General features: G+C 39.8%; 2 protein-coding genes across 2 annotated transcripts in view; one reads left to right on the forward strand and one right to left on the reverse strand.

The window, feature by feature from the left end:
* Positions 1 to 1,049: 1,049 nt before the first annotated feature.
* CASP6 (caspase 6) lies at positions 1,050 to 10,832 on the forward strand. The gene is made up of 8 exons (XM_027636181.1): positions 1,050 to 1,173; positions 2,472 to 2,513; positions 3,208 to 3,250; positions 5,310 to 5,456; positions 5,888 to 5,964; positions 6,392 to 6,567; positions 8,646 to 8,802; positions 9,386 to 10,832. The coding sequence occupies exons 1-8, from the start codon at positions 1,149 to 1,151 to the stop codon at positions 9,622 to 9,624; spliced, it is 906 nt and encodes a 301-aa protein (XP_027491982.1). The 5' UTR covers positions 1,050 to 1,148; the 3' UTR covers positions 9,625 to 10,832.
* A 378-nt stretch (positions 10,833 to 11,210) lies between these two features.
* The window catches only part of MCUB (mitochondrial calcium uniporter dominant negative beta subunit), a 46,411-nt gene continuing 43,284 nt past the window's right edge, over positions 11,211 to 14,337 (reverse strand). The window contains exons 6-8 of the mRNA XM_027636257.1: positions 13,837 to 14,040; positions 12,364 to 12,480; positions 11,211 to 11,407 (exon numbers count right to left, since the gene is read on the reverse strand). Coding sequence (XP_027492058.1) covers positions 11,330 to 11,407; positions 12,364 to 12,480; positions 13,837 to 14,040 — 399 coding nt within the window. The 3' untranslated portion in view covers positions 11,211 to 11,329. The remainder of the gene's footprint in view (positions 11,408 to 12,363; positions 12,481 to 13,836; positions 14,041 to 14,337) is intronic.

Raw genomic sequence — 14,337 nt, forward strand, 5'->3', positions numbered from 1 at the left:
TAGATTAAGGTTCTACAGCTGCTACTTCACACAGGATTCTCTAGCATGGGCTGAGAGAGCTGGGATTAGAAATTGCAAAAAAAAAATGAATCTGCTTGATAGGAGTCTAAATGTTACACACTGGAAGATGCAAAACTCTTACAATAGTATCATGTTCTACCTAAAGTAAACTCAAAGGCAATTTAAGCAACTGTTCTATCTTGACCAGCTGCCTACTGGCAGACTGAAGGTAACAAGTTCAAACAAGGGGAAAAATAAGCAATGGTAATTAGAAATACCCATGGCTTCTTCAGCCAAAAGGGAGACATCTTGTCTAAAACATTTACCCATGCAAGAAGCCTGTGGAAAACCAAATGGACTGGGTAAAAATGCTTAAAATCCCACTCTAAATCTGCCTGCTGTTGTGCTTGTAGCAGCAATCTCTAAGTGCGCATTTGCACACGAGTTTATCCTAGACCCTGCCTAGAAACAGGCTGGATAGAAAATTCAGATTCCCTCCACTGTACAAAACTGTAAAGCTCTTATACAGAAGAAATTTTTTTTTGTCATTGGCTTTGGTTTAGAGACTTGTGTCTTATGCAACTGATCCAGCGAACAGTAAGTCCATATAATTAACTAGTCGGGAATATCGGCACTTGTTAAGATACCTCGGCATTCTCTTCAATATCTTTTCACACTCCTCACAGTTCTGAAATCATCAAAGAGAGCTGATGTAAGAATAGAGAAAATGCATTTTGAGGAGCAGGAGTTTTACAGGAAAGGAAAGCTCCCCATAACGGGGCCTTGAGGGCAGTTTTGAAAAATCTCAACTTAGTGAGTAAAGGAGCTTCTCACCACGTTTCAGGACGATGATTTTGTCTACGGCGGTGCAGTTACTCAAGGACGGCCGCTGAGGTGCCCGTCACAGGAGCGCGGGTAACGCAGGGCACACTTTTACACATCACCCTTCGGTTCTCTCGGCCGCGTCCCGCCCGACGGGCACTTCCCCCGTCACTCGCCCCCTTTCTTGCGGAGGCGGCGGCCGGAGCCAAGGGCGACAAACGCCCGCCCCCCTACGGAGGGGGGCGGGCCCACCCCAGCACGGCACGGGAAGGAAGGACACGACACGGCTCGGCTCGGCTCCAGCAGCGGTTCCTTTGTCCGCGGTCATGTCGGGGCCGGAGCGGCCGGCAGGTGGGTGGGCGGCGGGGAAGGCGCGGCGGGTGGGTGTGGGCTCCGGCCGGAGGCAGCGGGATGCCGGGGTGCCTCCGAGGGGCTGGGGGGAGAGGGGTCCCACGGGCACCGTGGCGTGGGAGCGCTGCCCGGAGGGCTCTGCCGGCGCTCGTGGGGAGCGGGGCCTTCGCTCCCTTCCGTCCGGAGGAGGAAGCGAACTGGGAAGGTGGGACGCGAGGAGCCAAAGGCGGCGGCGGCCGATGAGGAAATAAACGTGCACGGAAATGGATCTGCACGTAAAGTCCACCCCGCGGGGGGGAAAGTCCCGCCGCGGGGCGAGGGAAGGGGGAAGATCGCCGATGTGTAAGAGGAGTTCAGTGGAAGAGAGGGCAGCAAAACTGCGGGGGTTGGGTGCATACCTGATTTTTGATTCCTTTGAAGCAAGGGGAGATCTAAGACAAGTAGTCCCATTGAGAGCAATCAGCTTTTAGAACAAGGCTGTGTAAGACAAGCAGAACACTTTTCATGAATCGTGGTAATTCAAGTAGTGTTTACTTGAATGAAGCTGCAATATGAGAGTGGCATGGAAAAGCTACAGACTAGGAACTGACTACAGAGAATCTGAATAACAGGAACACCGTATTTCCCTAGTTTCCTTCGGCCCAGGAATTCTGTTCTTCCTGTGTCTACATTACAGTATTTTCTGTTATAGTCTGATGACTGTAACATTTTATGATCTGTTTTTGGGGGAGTGCCTTGCCCCCCTCTCCTTAGGTTAAGACAAAAGCATAAACCATATCTCAGTTACATATGCAAAAATACAGTGTAAATTTAACATACAGATGCACTCTGAGATTTCTGCCTTCCTGTTATCAACAAAGGCACAGGTGTTGTTGCAGTTCTATCAGCACTCATTTTTTAGCAATTCTGTCATTAGTCTGACCTCCATGTTATGTTTCAAGCAAAAGAAATAGCTTTTTTTTTGTCCATTCAGGATAGGAGTGGTAACTGTAAGACACCACAGCTGATCGATATTTGCCAGTGGGAAGCTTAAATGTAAAGAGTAACACTTAGTCCTTTGAGCCACCCCTCTACTTTCCTGTGCTGTTGTCTTCAACATTAAGCTTCTAAAGCCAAGTCCAGATTTCTGCAAGTTTATTCTGGTGTCTTTATGAACTTTTCTCCTCTATCAACACAGAGCTATGTTAGTTTTGCAAAAGACTTTAATAACATGTGAAAAACAGATATGAAAAGGTAATGTTGTATATACAAAGCAGTTTGAAAAATATATGTGTATGTGACTCCTCTTCTAATTGCAGGCCACGTCCAGTTGGATAGCAGACCTATATTATCTACCACAGGTATAGTATAGTATATAGTTTTCATAATGTGTTAGTTAGTCTCCCCACCAGTAGTTGTGATTTTATAGCCCATTGGTTAAGTGAAAGGAATAAATATTTTGGCCTAACCATCTGCAGGTCTGTAGTTCTGCACACTCCCAAGATGTGCACATTCCCCATTGTTCCCACACTGTTACCTTTATGTCCACTGGCATTAGCTATACATACTGTTACACTACTATTGTGACTCATGTGCTGCATCCAGCCTCTAAGAGAATGCTCAGCTTTGTATTAGCAGCATTACTAATAAAAGCAGCATTGCTAATAAAAGAAACGGTAGTGTATTTTTAAATAATATAACATCATAACTATTTAGAGACTCTTTTAAAAAATACAGCCAGCAAGTTAATTATATAAAATCATGATCTCTGAATTATGTTTATATAGGTACAGATGCACAGACAGATAGAAAATACGCACGTCTTGACCATCTAAAATTCACACTGTGAGAGTCAGAACTTTCAGAATAGCCTCTAAAAGCTCTGGGTGCAGACAAATGCTAATGAAGCTGTTTAACTGCATGCCTACTTACCTGATGTGTAAAGGAGCTTTTGGTTCACATTAACAGCTGAACTTTAAGGCTGGATGCATAAATTCAAATTGTTTCTGTTCAATGAATGATTTTGCAGCTAAATCACTTTTTGATCTCTAACAGATGGAAATCAGAACATCACAGAAGTAGATGCATTCGATACAAGGTAAAGTTCTGGTGGCAGACAGAGATGGCCCATGGCATTGAAATCACTGAATGCAGGGTTTTCTGATTTTTTTAAGAACATGATGGAATTATTCAATTCAACTCCACCAACTTACAGAACACATTTCTAGTTTTAGCTACACCAGATGCAGAAGCGCCCTTATTGTGAAGGCATGTGGAAGGGACTATTAGGAGTGGACTTGTTTTATGGTAGGCAATGTGCAGAGACTGTGGCAAAAATACCATCACAGTCTAAGGAACAATTGGACAGACTAAGTAATAGAATGTAGCACAAGAATATATTCCTCTAGAAGGAGGGGAAAAGGGACCATGGGATAGTGATTCCATTGATTTTTCCTATTCCACCTTGCAACGTCTTCTAGCCCTGGAAACAGTAAACTACCTGCCTGATAACTCTATTTGCCTCAGCCATTCAGTGAACACAACTGAGCAGAGAAAGAACTATGTAGGGAATCATCCTTTAATGGTCATTCACAGGATTCAGGGACCTAACTGTCCAAAATCCCTACCAGCCATGCATCTAGCCAAATCCTATGGAAGAGAAATTGCCAAAATCTGAATAAATTCTGGTACTGGCACAGGTGAAATACCATTCATAATTACAAGGCTAAAGTTTATAATCTTTGCATTTTATCATGTTAAGTACTCAAACTGGGGAGAGTGTGATAAAGTACCCAATTTCTTATACTTGTTATCCAGCCAACACTGTTGAAACCTCCAGACTTCAAACAGTCATCCAAAATTCCTGTTCCCTGAATTCTTATGTAGTCATTACCAAAAGATGTTTCATTAAGGAGCTTCTCATAATGAAGTGGAGAAACAGAAATAGTTTATGGATAACTATAACTTTGTTGTGAAATGAAGCATTTTGCTGATGAAACTGTGATCTTTAAGTAGCGTCTGCAGGCAAATATTCTAGCCAATTTCTTGCATTAATTACACCAAATCTGAATATTCTATAGCAGGAAAAAAACCAGTAACATGGCAAAAATGGCTCTGACTAGAGCCATTCCTAGAGCAGCATGACCTGGATTGTCATTCTGTACACCTGTTCTGTCCTTATCTGTTACCAGTGGTGTCACCAGAAGTGTTTTAGTTTTCATTTTCTGCACCAATTACTGTCTTCAGAAGCAGAAAGATGGTCCACTTTGTCTCCTGAAACACAGCCATGTCAACATTTGGAAATGATCTTCTGGATCCAAGTGTTGGCATGACTGTGGGTCCACAACCAAGTCCAGAACATGCTGTTACACGCTACTATATTGTGTTTTGCTCATAAACCAATAACATTGCTGAATGCTACTGCCAAACACACAGGTACTCCATGCTTTTGTTGCTATGATATAGTCCTCTACTTAGAAGCTGGGTAGGTCATTTATTCTGTCCCCTAGGACACCTCTGTCCTTCAGCCTTCAGACTTTGTTGGCTGGTTGCTAAAAACTTAGATGAACAGTTGTATTATCGTAGTTTTCATTTTCTTAGGGTAAACAATAAACATTTGTTCTCCTTTTGCAAGATACACTACTCTTAGCACCTCATCACCATCAGTTTATAGTCTATTACTTATGATGTAGCACTTGATTTACTTAGAAGAACTTGAAGCAAACCGCAGACAGCTGCAATTCCAAATAAGTACATGTGTACTATTCAATTATGCTAAAATAATATTTAGCAGAACACAACATGGAGAATTGGAGCCATGCCTAAAGTGTACCATTATATGTGTTACTAACGAGACAGCCTCCTGACGAGAGAAAACACAAATACCTTGCAGAGAAACTATTCAATCTATCTGGTGGAGTCACAGGAAACACCCAACACTTGTTTTTACTGATTTGCTTAACATGCCCAAGCTTTTAAAAAAGACCTAGCGATTTTGGGTCTTCCTAAAATATTGCACTTTTTGAGGTCTTGTCTTCTGAAATTGGCTCCTCCAAACCTCTAGTCAATTAAAAATTCTTACCTTGTGGAAATACAGGAAGTTAATTCAATTAGCCACTGACTCATTTATCAAGAATGTTTTCCATCTCTGGCAACAGGCAAACACATGATCCTGCAGTGCAGTACAAAATGAACCATCAAAGAAGAGGAATTGCATTAATCTTCAATCATGAACACTTTTTTTGGCATTTAAAAATGCCAGACAGACGTGGGACTTTGGCAGACAGAAACAATCTGAGATGCAGGTAAGAAACTTGGTTTCTCTGCTCATCCTTAAAAACCTCTAAACTTCAGAAATCATAGTCAAATAAGCAGTTACCTAAACCTTGTGTTATAAGTAGAGACCAAAAGATTTTGTAGACACAAGCATCTCTGCAGCTTTGTTACAGAAAGCTGTAATGAAAAAGCTTTAGAGCACATTCACTACATCACAGAAACTGCTGGCACAAGTGCTATGATTTCACTGAGTCCAGAGCTTTTTTTGGGCAAACTCTTTGAAGTAACTTGAGGTATTAGACCTGTACTTGACACTGGTTTGAGTTCAAAATCAACTTTAGTTTGTGGGTTTTTTTCCATAAATAATGCATAAACATGAATATTTATTCTCTGAGAGGGAAAGCAACTGACATTTAATTTGAGCAAGAATTGTACTAATACTGATGTCTTTTAATAATAGTTTGACAGACCTTGGATTTGAAGTCAGAGTTTTTGATGATCTGAAAGCAGAAGATGTGCTGCAGAAAATTTACGAAGGTAGGAGACTATACATTGATTATGTCTAACTATTGGTAGCAGAATTTCCAGGTATCTTTTCTTCCATTCTCTCTATTTATCTAACTTAAAACAGTTTTTGTGCACAAGGAAGTTCTTTAATATTAGAAGGACTTAAAGGTTAGACTGCAGATTATTGCAGTGTAAGGGAAACTTCTGTGGAAGAACTAAAGAAGTCACTAAAAGATGAAAGAAAGTACTTGCTGCTGGGAGAAGTTGTTAACATTCTTCTTTTTACATTTAGTGGCCCTTCAGCCATGTTGAATCAATGCACCTTCAAATCTGCAGTATTCTTCTATCTGAAAATAGCTTTCATTTGAAAAGGACTGATCAGGGATTAAAAATGATACAAATGTACAATGTTTTTTAAACCTCAGGATGACTGTTTAGTCATTTTGACTTATTTCAGCCTCTATGGATGACCACAGTAATGCTGACTGCTTTGTTTGTGTGTTCCTGAGTCATGGCGAGAATGATCATGTTTATGCATATGATGCCAAAATCAAAATTGAGACAATCACAGATATGTTCAGAGGAGACAAGTGCCGGAGTCTAGTAGGAAAACCAAAGATATTTATCATTCAGGTAAGATGTCTGTTTCTGAATTCAGTGGACTTAACACGGACCTGTGTCTTCCTGCAATAGAGATGTCAGTTTTCCTGATGCAGTCTTTCTACAAGGGAAATTTTTCCTTAAAGACATTTCAGACAAGGAGTCTTCTTTTTTAAGAAACCTGTATGTACACTAGTGTTAATATCATGATTAGAGCTGTATTCAGTAAGAAATTTTATGAAGAGAAAAACAAATTGAGCCCATGTCATATTGACTGTCACTGTATATTTAATGGCAGAGAAGGCAGTGCCATATTTTTGGGGAAGTTCTCAGCTCAGTTCCTACAGCTCACACCTCACTAGACTGTAGAAGGCTATCAAACCTCTATCTTCATTGCTTCCTTCTAGACAAGTCTCTTTTAACTGAAGCTGGGGTTTCTGTTTTGTTTTTGTTTGGTTGTTTTCTTTTTTTGTGGACTATTTGGTTGGTTTCTGTGGTGGTAGTGATTTGTTTTTTGTTTATGACCAATACCTGGCATCTAGGAATCAATTTATGAATTTATTGTCTCAAAAATACTTTTTGTGATAAGCAGTCAAATAAAGCCCATATGTAACCTCCTGTTTCACATCTTGGTTCACGGCATAATGCAAGCTGGGAGGCACCTCAGAAGGTCTCTGTTCAAGCCTCTTGTTCAAAGCAAAGTCATGGGATCATGCAGGGCTTATCCAGATTACAGTTAGCAAACTCATATATGAACCTGGCCCTCAGCAGATTGTAATTCTAGTAGTTTGCAGAGTAATCCTAAGTATTATCTTTTTTGTTTTTCCAAATGAAAGCTTCCTTAGGCACAGGGCTGCTGTGATAATCAGCACATCATTAATTCATCTTTCATTAGGAGTCATGCAGGTTTCCTTTATTATTTTTAACCTGGTACCAAACATGGAAAAATATTTTCATATTTCAATTTTAAGTAATACTTGGAAACATCTATAACATATACTCATCAAAAAGCTAATTAACTTAGTTCATCAGCTGAGTTCTTTTATAGAACAACTGGCATAGCATTTACCTTTGGAAATTAGAGGAAACAGCCACATGGAACTTCATCACTGTAAAGAAGATTTGTTTTGTTTTCTCTTTTTAGTGGTAGTTCTTAAGTAATGCTTCTTACTTACTTTTTATCTTTTGACCGTGTTCTCACCTTATGCTCCATGTGTAGCCTTCCTGCATCACTAACAATACTGGGCTCACTTATTGACTTCTCACAAAAAACCCCTCCCTCATCTAACACATTTGAGACTGAACTAATAGCAGAAGTGTAACAGCATGTAATGATGGCTGTGCATCAGAACATTAATTCAATGCTGCCTGCTTGCCAGCAGGTCTCAGGGAGGCAATTCTTCCTCTCTACTCAGCACCGGTGAGGCTGCATCTGAAGTATTGTGTCCAGCTCTGGGTTTTCCAGTACAAGAAAAATACAGACATAGTGAAGTGAGTCCTGCAAAAGGCCACAAAGATGATTAAGAGACTGGAGTATCTCTCATAGGAAGAGAGGCTGAGAGAGCTGGGACTGTTCAGCTTTGGAGGAGATGCCGCAGGGGAACCTTATCAATGTTATAAACATCTGGTGGGAGGGAATAAATAAGAGGGAGACAGGCTTTTTTCAGTGGTGCTCAAGTGACAGGACAAGAGGCAACCGGAATAAATTAAAACATACAAAATTCCATCTCAACACAAGAGAACACTTTTTTACTGTGAGGGTGGTCAAACACTGGAAGAAGTCACCCAGACAGATTGTGGAGTCTCCATCTATGAAGATACTTGAAAGCTGACTGCACATTGTCCTGGATAGCCTGCTGTAGAGCAAACCTTGCTTGAGCCAGGCGGTTGGACTAGGTGATTTCAAGTCCAGTCTTAGTGATTCTGAGGTCATCTCAGAGCTTTCAATGGACTTCATCATCAATATTTTAACTGATAGAGAAGTAAATGGGTCTTTATGATCCAGACTCACAGTAATGTGGAACACCTAACTGAAGTTCCCTCTGGTTAACATCAGAAGTATCAGGTGAGTTTGGCAAAGGTGGAAGCCTAACAATACTTCTCACCAACAGGCATGTCGAGGTGATAAACATGATGATCCAGTTATTGCTCATGATTCAACAGACAGTAGCAATGAATCCACTGTCAATGAGACTGAAGTGGATGCAGCTGGTGTCTATACTCTGCCCGCTGGTGCAGACTTTATCATGTGCTACTCGGTAGCGCAAGGTAAGTTCTAATATTTTACATCCAATGTCTAAACTTCATTCATTCTTCATTTTGCTGTCAAAAAAATGAGAACAGTTCCAGGTCATCTGTTTTCATGTCTGATAAGTGACACCTTGTCTGAAAGAACCTTACGTGTTAAAGGAAAAGTGAAAATAAACTATCAAGGTTGCAGTTAATTTGCCAAACAGAAACATTCTCATCAATCTTCCTGCTGAGCTGTCTGCTGATAGCACGCATTCCCTTCTATTCCATGATTGTAGGATTCTGGTGGCTTATAACTTTCCCTGCACTGTATGGCTGTTCTCTCTTGTCCTCACTCCCATCTGCTCTCTTGTAATGTACAGATACAGTCCTGTAAGCTACCAATCCCTGAATCACATTCCTCTTAGCTGAGCACTATAAGTGATCTCAAAGCCATTTCCTATCTACAATGTCCAGTGAAATTACATAACTGGCAAAGTAAGATTTATACCCATTAGTAATCTCTTACAGATGGTAGGGAACAGTGACTCTCATAAATATTTTTCCAAGAGTCATCACTACTTACAGTCAGATATTATTTTATTTTTCTTTTCTACATTAGGCTACTATTCTCATCGTGAGACTGTAAATGGCTCCTGGTACATTCAAGATCTTTGTGAAACGCTTCGGAAGCACGGGTCTTCCTTGGAGTTCACAGAACTTCTTACTGTCGTTAACAGGAAAGTATCTTACCGCAAAGTGGATGTGTGCAGAGACATTAATGCTATAGGAAAAAAACAGATTCCTTGTTTTGCCTCAATGTTAACTAAAAAATTGTATTTTCATCCAAAATCTAAGTAGATTGTTATTTAACAATGATGACCATTAACTACTACTTGCTGCAGAAATGAAAACACCATCTTAGTTCAGGAAACTAATACTCTACAAGATTGTTCGCAAAATCACTGGAATCAAACATTATAGTTTGTATACATAATAGATTCTAAAATCTTAAAGCAATTTTACAGCTCAGGGAATTTGGGAAAAGCTGACTGGTCCAAAACTCTAAGAAGGTGCTCAGATTTTATTGAAATTGGTATCTAGATTACTTTTTTGTAAAAAGCCTTTTGCGTGATTGCCATCTAACTATGGCACATTTTACTACTTCCAAAACATTTCTAATGATGCATTAGATTAATTTATCTTGCTCCAAGAGCACACTTTATAGGGAATAAGTTTGTAGGGTATCTTTTCAGATTTGTGGAAGCAGCATCCACATTGCAATTTTTGTGGCTTTATTGAGCTTTTTGGACATTTTTTTATTATTTTCTCTCAACACTAAAAAGGAATTTAATTCCTTGAGTACAGTTGTAGCATTAATATAGGGTTAATTAATAAAGGGTTTCTTTTTACTTGAACATCATTTATGTTTGGGGCACAATTACAGCTTGCTGGTGCTTTGAATCCTCAGGAGAAAAGCTAGCAGTAGTGAAATGAGACCTTAGCTTGACTTTGGGTAAGCTTGCCTTGTACATACCTCTACAGCTAAAGCTGCTAGACATCTCTAGGCAGCTCTGCAAAATATAACCTATGCAAACCTTCATACTTCAGACCTTGGTGTTGGATCAGCCTCTTCCTCCTCTTGGCTCTGGAGAAGATCAGCCATACTCTGTCATTGTTTACATACAAGTGATAGTCACCATAGGATTGTTACTACTGCTGCATCAGCAATTGCAGTGACACTGACTATAATACTGCCTAGAAGTGATTATTTCTTTTCTTTGGTTTTTTGGTGGTTTGTTTTTTTTTTTTTAATATATATATTATTGGTACATACGCTTAATCCTGAGGGACAACGGAGAACTCAAACTGAGCAAAATGTCTTAATCCACTTTCCTGGGGATAAAATAATTGATTTGCTGCCTCTGCTTTAGTTGAGTCTTCCCATATACTAACTATGTTCCGAACCACATATGTTAAATCTTACTATGGCTACTTTTAAGCTTTACATAAATCATGTATGTTTGAATGTTTTGATAATTTTTTTCAATAAAGTGCAACATAAATGATTTTATATTAAGTTTGAGATGCCTTGTTCTTCCAGCAATATTTACTAAAAAAAGCTTACCTGTAGATCAAGTCTAACCTTCATCAGCGGTGTTACACCAATAGAGTCAATGCAGAGAGCTAGGGAAAAGGAAACAGTAGTTGCAGGAAAAGAATCCTTAATACTCAATGCAAGAAGAATTCTGTGAGGTACTGGTCATAGTACATGGTACTAAAAAGACAGCCTTTGTTCTGTAAAGCATCTCTGTCATTTTACCAACAGTCAGAATGCCTCCCTCCATTGTACTAATGAAATTTGGAAAATATCTTGAAGATTTTGAAAAAAAACCACAAAAACCCACAAAAATAAAACAAACCAAAATCATCAAGTGACCAAATCATTTTAATAGATATTTAATCAACTTTCAAAACTATAGTGGTCAAAAATGCCCAGTTTCAATTTCAATTAAATGTTCATATCAGCTTTGAAAGGGCAACTCCAATATATACAAAAACAAAGTTAGTCCTTGTCATTGATTTCCTGGATGGGAAGCCTCAGGTGCAGAGGTTGGCGCAGACGCCTCAGGGATTCTTCTGCCTGCCAATGCAAGGAAGAGTGAGAGCTTATTATTGAAAGAGTGAGAGTTCATCCTTCTGCAGCCCTTTGTTTTCTCCTCTTTCACACATTTGTCTTCTCACAAGGCACTGGTCTTAGGCAAGAAACCAAGCGAATCAAAGGGAGGATGCTGAACATTTACAGACCTGCTGAGGTCCTTCAGCCAGTGTCCAGAGAGAAGCATGAATCCTGCTGTCAACCCACTCACCCGCACCCCAAAGTATTATTTTCCTGAAATCACAATTATAAAGTTCATACTCACAGGCCACTGAAAAAGCATCACACTTTAGCTTTATGTGAAATGTGGCTTATGAAATTATACCCTGAGCTATGGGTTCTGAACTAAAATTAGTTCCCATTTTCTTCTACTAGACATTGAACACAGGGCTGGCAAGATGGGATGGAAGAGTGAGAACAGAGGAGTGAGAGATCTGCTAGACTTTGTCATGAAGGCCAAAAAGTTTCTCCTACGTACACACACTTTCCATCCAGTTGCTCATATTCTGTAAAACTAAGCCTTTTACCTAAGGAATAGAATTATGATGTCAAATGCTGAACTCCTTCCAAGGAAGGGAAGAGACTCTGTTACCACAGCAGTGCAGCAAAAATACTGTGTCCAGAAGCAATGCAGTTAGTCTATTAAAATGGTTAAAAAATGCAACATTAATCAGAATATGCAGAAAATACGCTGATGAACTGACTTACTTGTTTTAAAATAAATGAATGAAGGTCTCCCTTTCTGATGATTTACTGGAGTAGTTTATATGTCAATGGCAATCACTGTATGGTTATCTGAACAGCTGAAACTGGCTGATAAACAATACACTGTTTTGAATGTAAGTAGCAAACCTTGAGGTCAATTTTCTGTTAGCTAAGAGTTTACTGAGAAAGTCTTAAGCCAGAAGCTACCACATTATTCAAGGACTGTGTTTAAATACCTCTGCTAGGTCGTCTTTGAGCTTGTTGTATCGTTCCACATTAAAATGCTGTTTTTTGGATTTCTGATAGAAGTAGTGGAGAAATTGCCTGTCCTTGGCATGAGGGTAAACGTAGTCCTGGTGAAGGAAGGGGGACATATATTTGGGGTTATCAAGAAAACTGAGTAGAGGTCAGAAGATTAGAAATTCAGCCTGTTTCAGGAATATTTATCTCGTTCAACACACACCTATGTTCTGTAAAGAGGCTATGCTGAAGCTATGCTCTTACAGGTCACAAGGGCTTTTCAGACACATGGTTGGAATAATTTCTATCATGTCTGAAGGAATTTTCAATTGTAATAAAGACATAGCATGATCTTCATGACTGGAGCCACCGAAGTAAATAGACACAACCTTCAAGGAGTCAGAGGAAGTTCAGGTACTGTTTCTCAGACTTATTTGAAAGTCTTATGGTACCAGCAGCTCTTCAAAAGAGCCAAGTAGTAATCTCTTTATCTACTCATTTAGAAAAATTAGGAATGCCTTAGCCCTTCTTAAAACACAGTGAGAAGGAATAAAACTCGCATTTAGAGCCAGCTCTTCATAAAAACAGACATGTCCCCCCTTCTCACTAAAGGAACTTAGTGTCTTACAAGGTCTATAGATCCACTGGTATTATGGAAGAAAGTGTTGGCTACTCTTCCACAATACCTCCACAGTAAAAGGTTTGCATCACAGGAAGTTCTACATCAATATACCTCCTTTGAGAGTAAAGTACAGAGCTAAAATAGGAAAAAGAAACATTTCTCAAAGTCTCACATAAGTCTCAGAAGTCTGTATTGTGAAGCTCAGTTAAGATCTGAGCAAGCTTTTTTTCTTCTACACAACGGCTGCTTCCTGCTCCACTTCAGTTGTCCTAGATTTACCTCCATTCATTCAAAGTCACAGAAAAGCAGTCAGAGTATGAAGAGCAAAGCAATAGCTTTTTTTCAGGCACTAAATAAGGCATATTTTAGTAATGCAACTGCCAGAGTTCCAAATAGTTTGGTACCCTGCACTGTTTATACATAAACTCCAGCAAATAAAAGCTGCTGTTCAGTGATGTTCTTCTGTAAGGCAGCATTCACAAACTGTCACAGCACTTGCAGTTGCTCTCCTTTTACAGCAATGAGCAAGGTTCCATTTACTATGCAAAGTGATCCACAAATATTTTAAAGGAGAGAATTCTTTCATCACTTCTTATTCCCTAGATTATGAAATCTTACAGACAGTAGTCATGCTCAGCAGCTGGTCTGCAGTTCATGTGTAACAGCGCCTGGATTGATTTTGCATCATGTAATGTTTGTATCCAGCCCCATTACGGATCAAACAGGACCTTGTCTGATGTCAAGGCTACTTACTAAATTCTATTTTCATCACAGCCCAAACATTGTGATTTTCAGAGTCAGTTTTCCTTCTTTTCAATATTCCAGACACTACAAGAAAAGGACTTACTTGCTTAGTAAGAACAAAGTAGGCATAGAAAGCCATGGCAGTCCCGTAAGTGATGAAGTACGTGACTGGCTCCATGATGTCCCACGAATAGACCCACCACGTGAGCCACGCCAATGCTCCCCCCTGAGTTGACATCAGAGCTAAGCCAACCCATAAAAGCCTGGAGGTCTTTGCATCTGCACTGTTTATGATTCTGGCTTTCATCTAAGGAAAAGAAATATAGCAAACATGAGTGCTCCTCTGATAAGCAGATCGTCAACTATGTTTTCTCCTGCTGGGCTAGATCCTCTTTCAGGATTTCTTACTGATACCTCTTACTGACACCTCTTACTGACTTACCCTGCTAAGAAATAAAAAGACTGAAATCCAAGAGCAACCAGATCTTCTTGTGCACCAAGAAATCCTGCTTTTAAATTTGTCCTTCCAACTACTAGGGATCTACATCTACTGGATTTCCATTTACCATTCCAGGCAGTTCTGGGTAACACTGAGGCTGGTCCT

This window comes from Corapipo altera, unplaced genomic scaffold (assembly GCF_003945725.1).
Source record: "Corapipo altera isolate COAL_440 unplaced genomic scaffold, ASM394572v1 22b, whole genome shotgun sequence".
Classification (NCBI taxonomy): Eukaryota; Metazoa; Chordata; class Aves; order Passeriformes; family Pipridae; genus Corapipo; species Corapipo altera.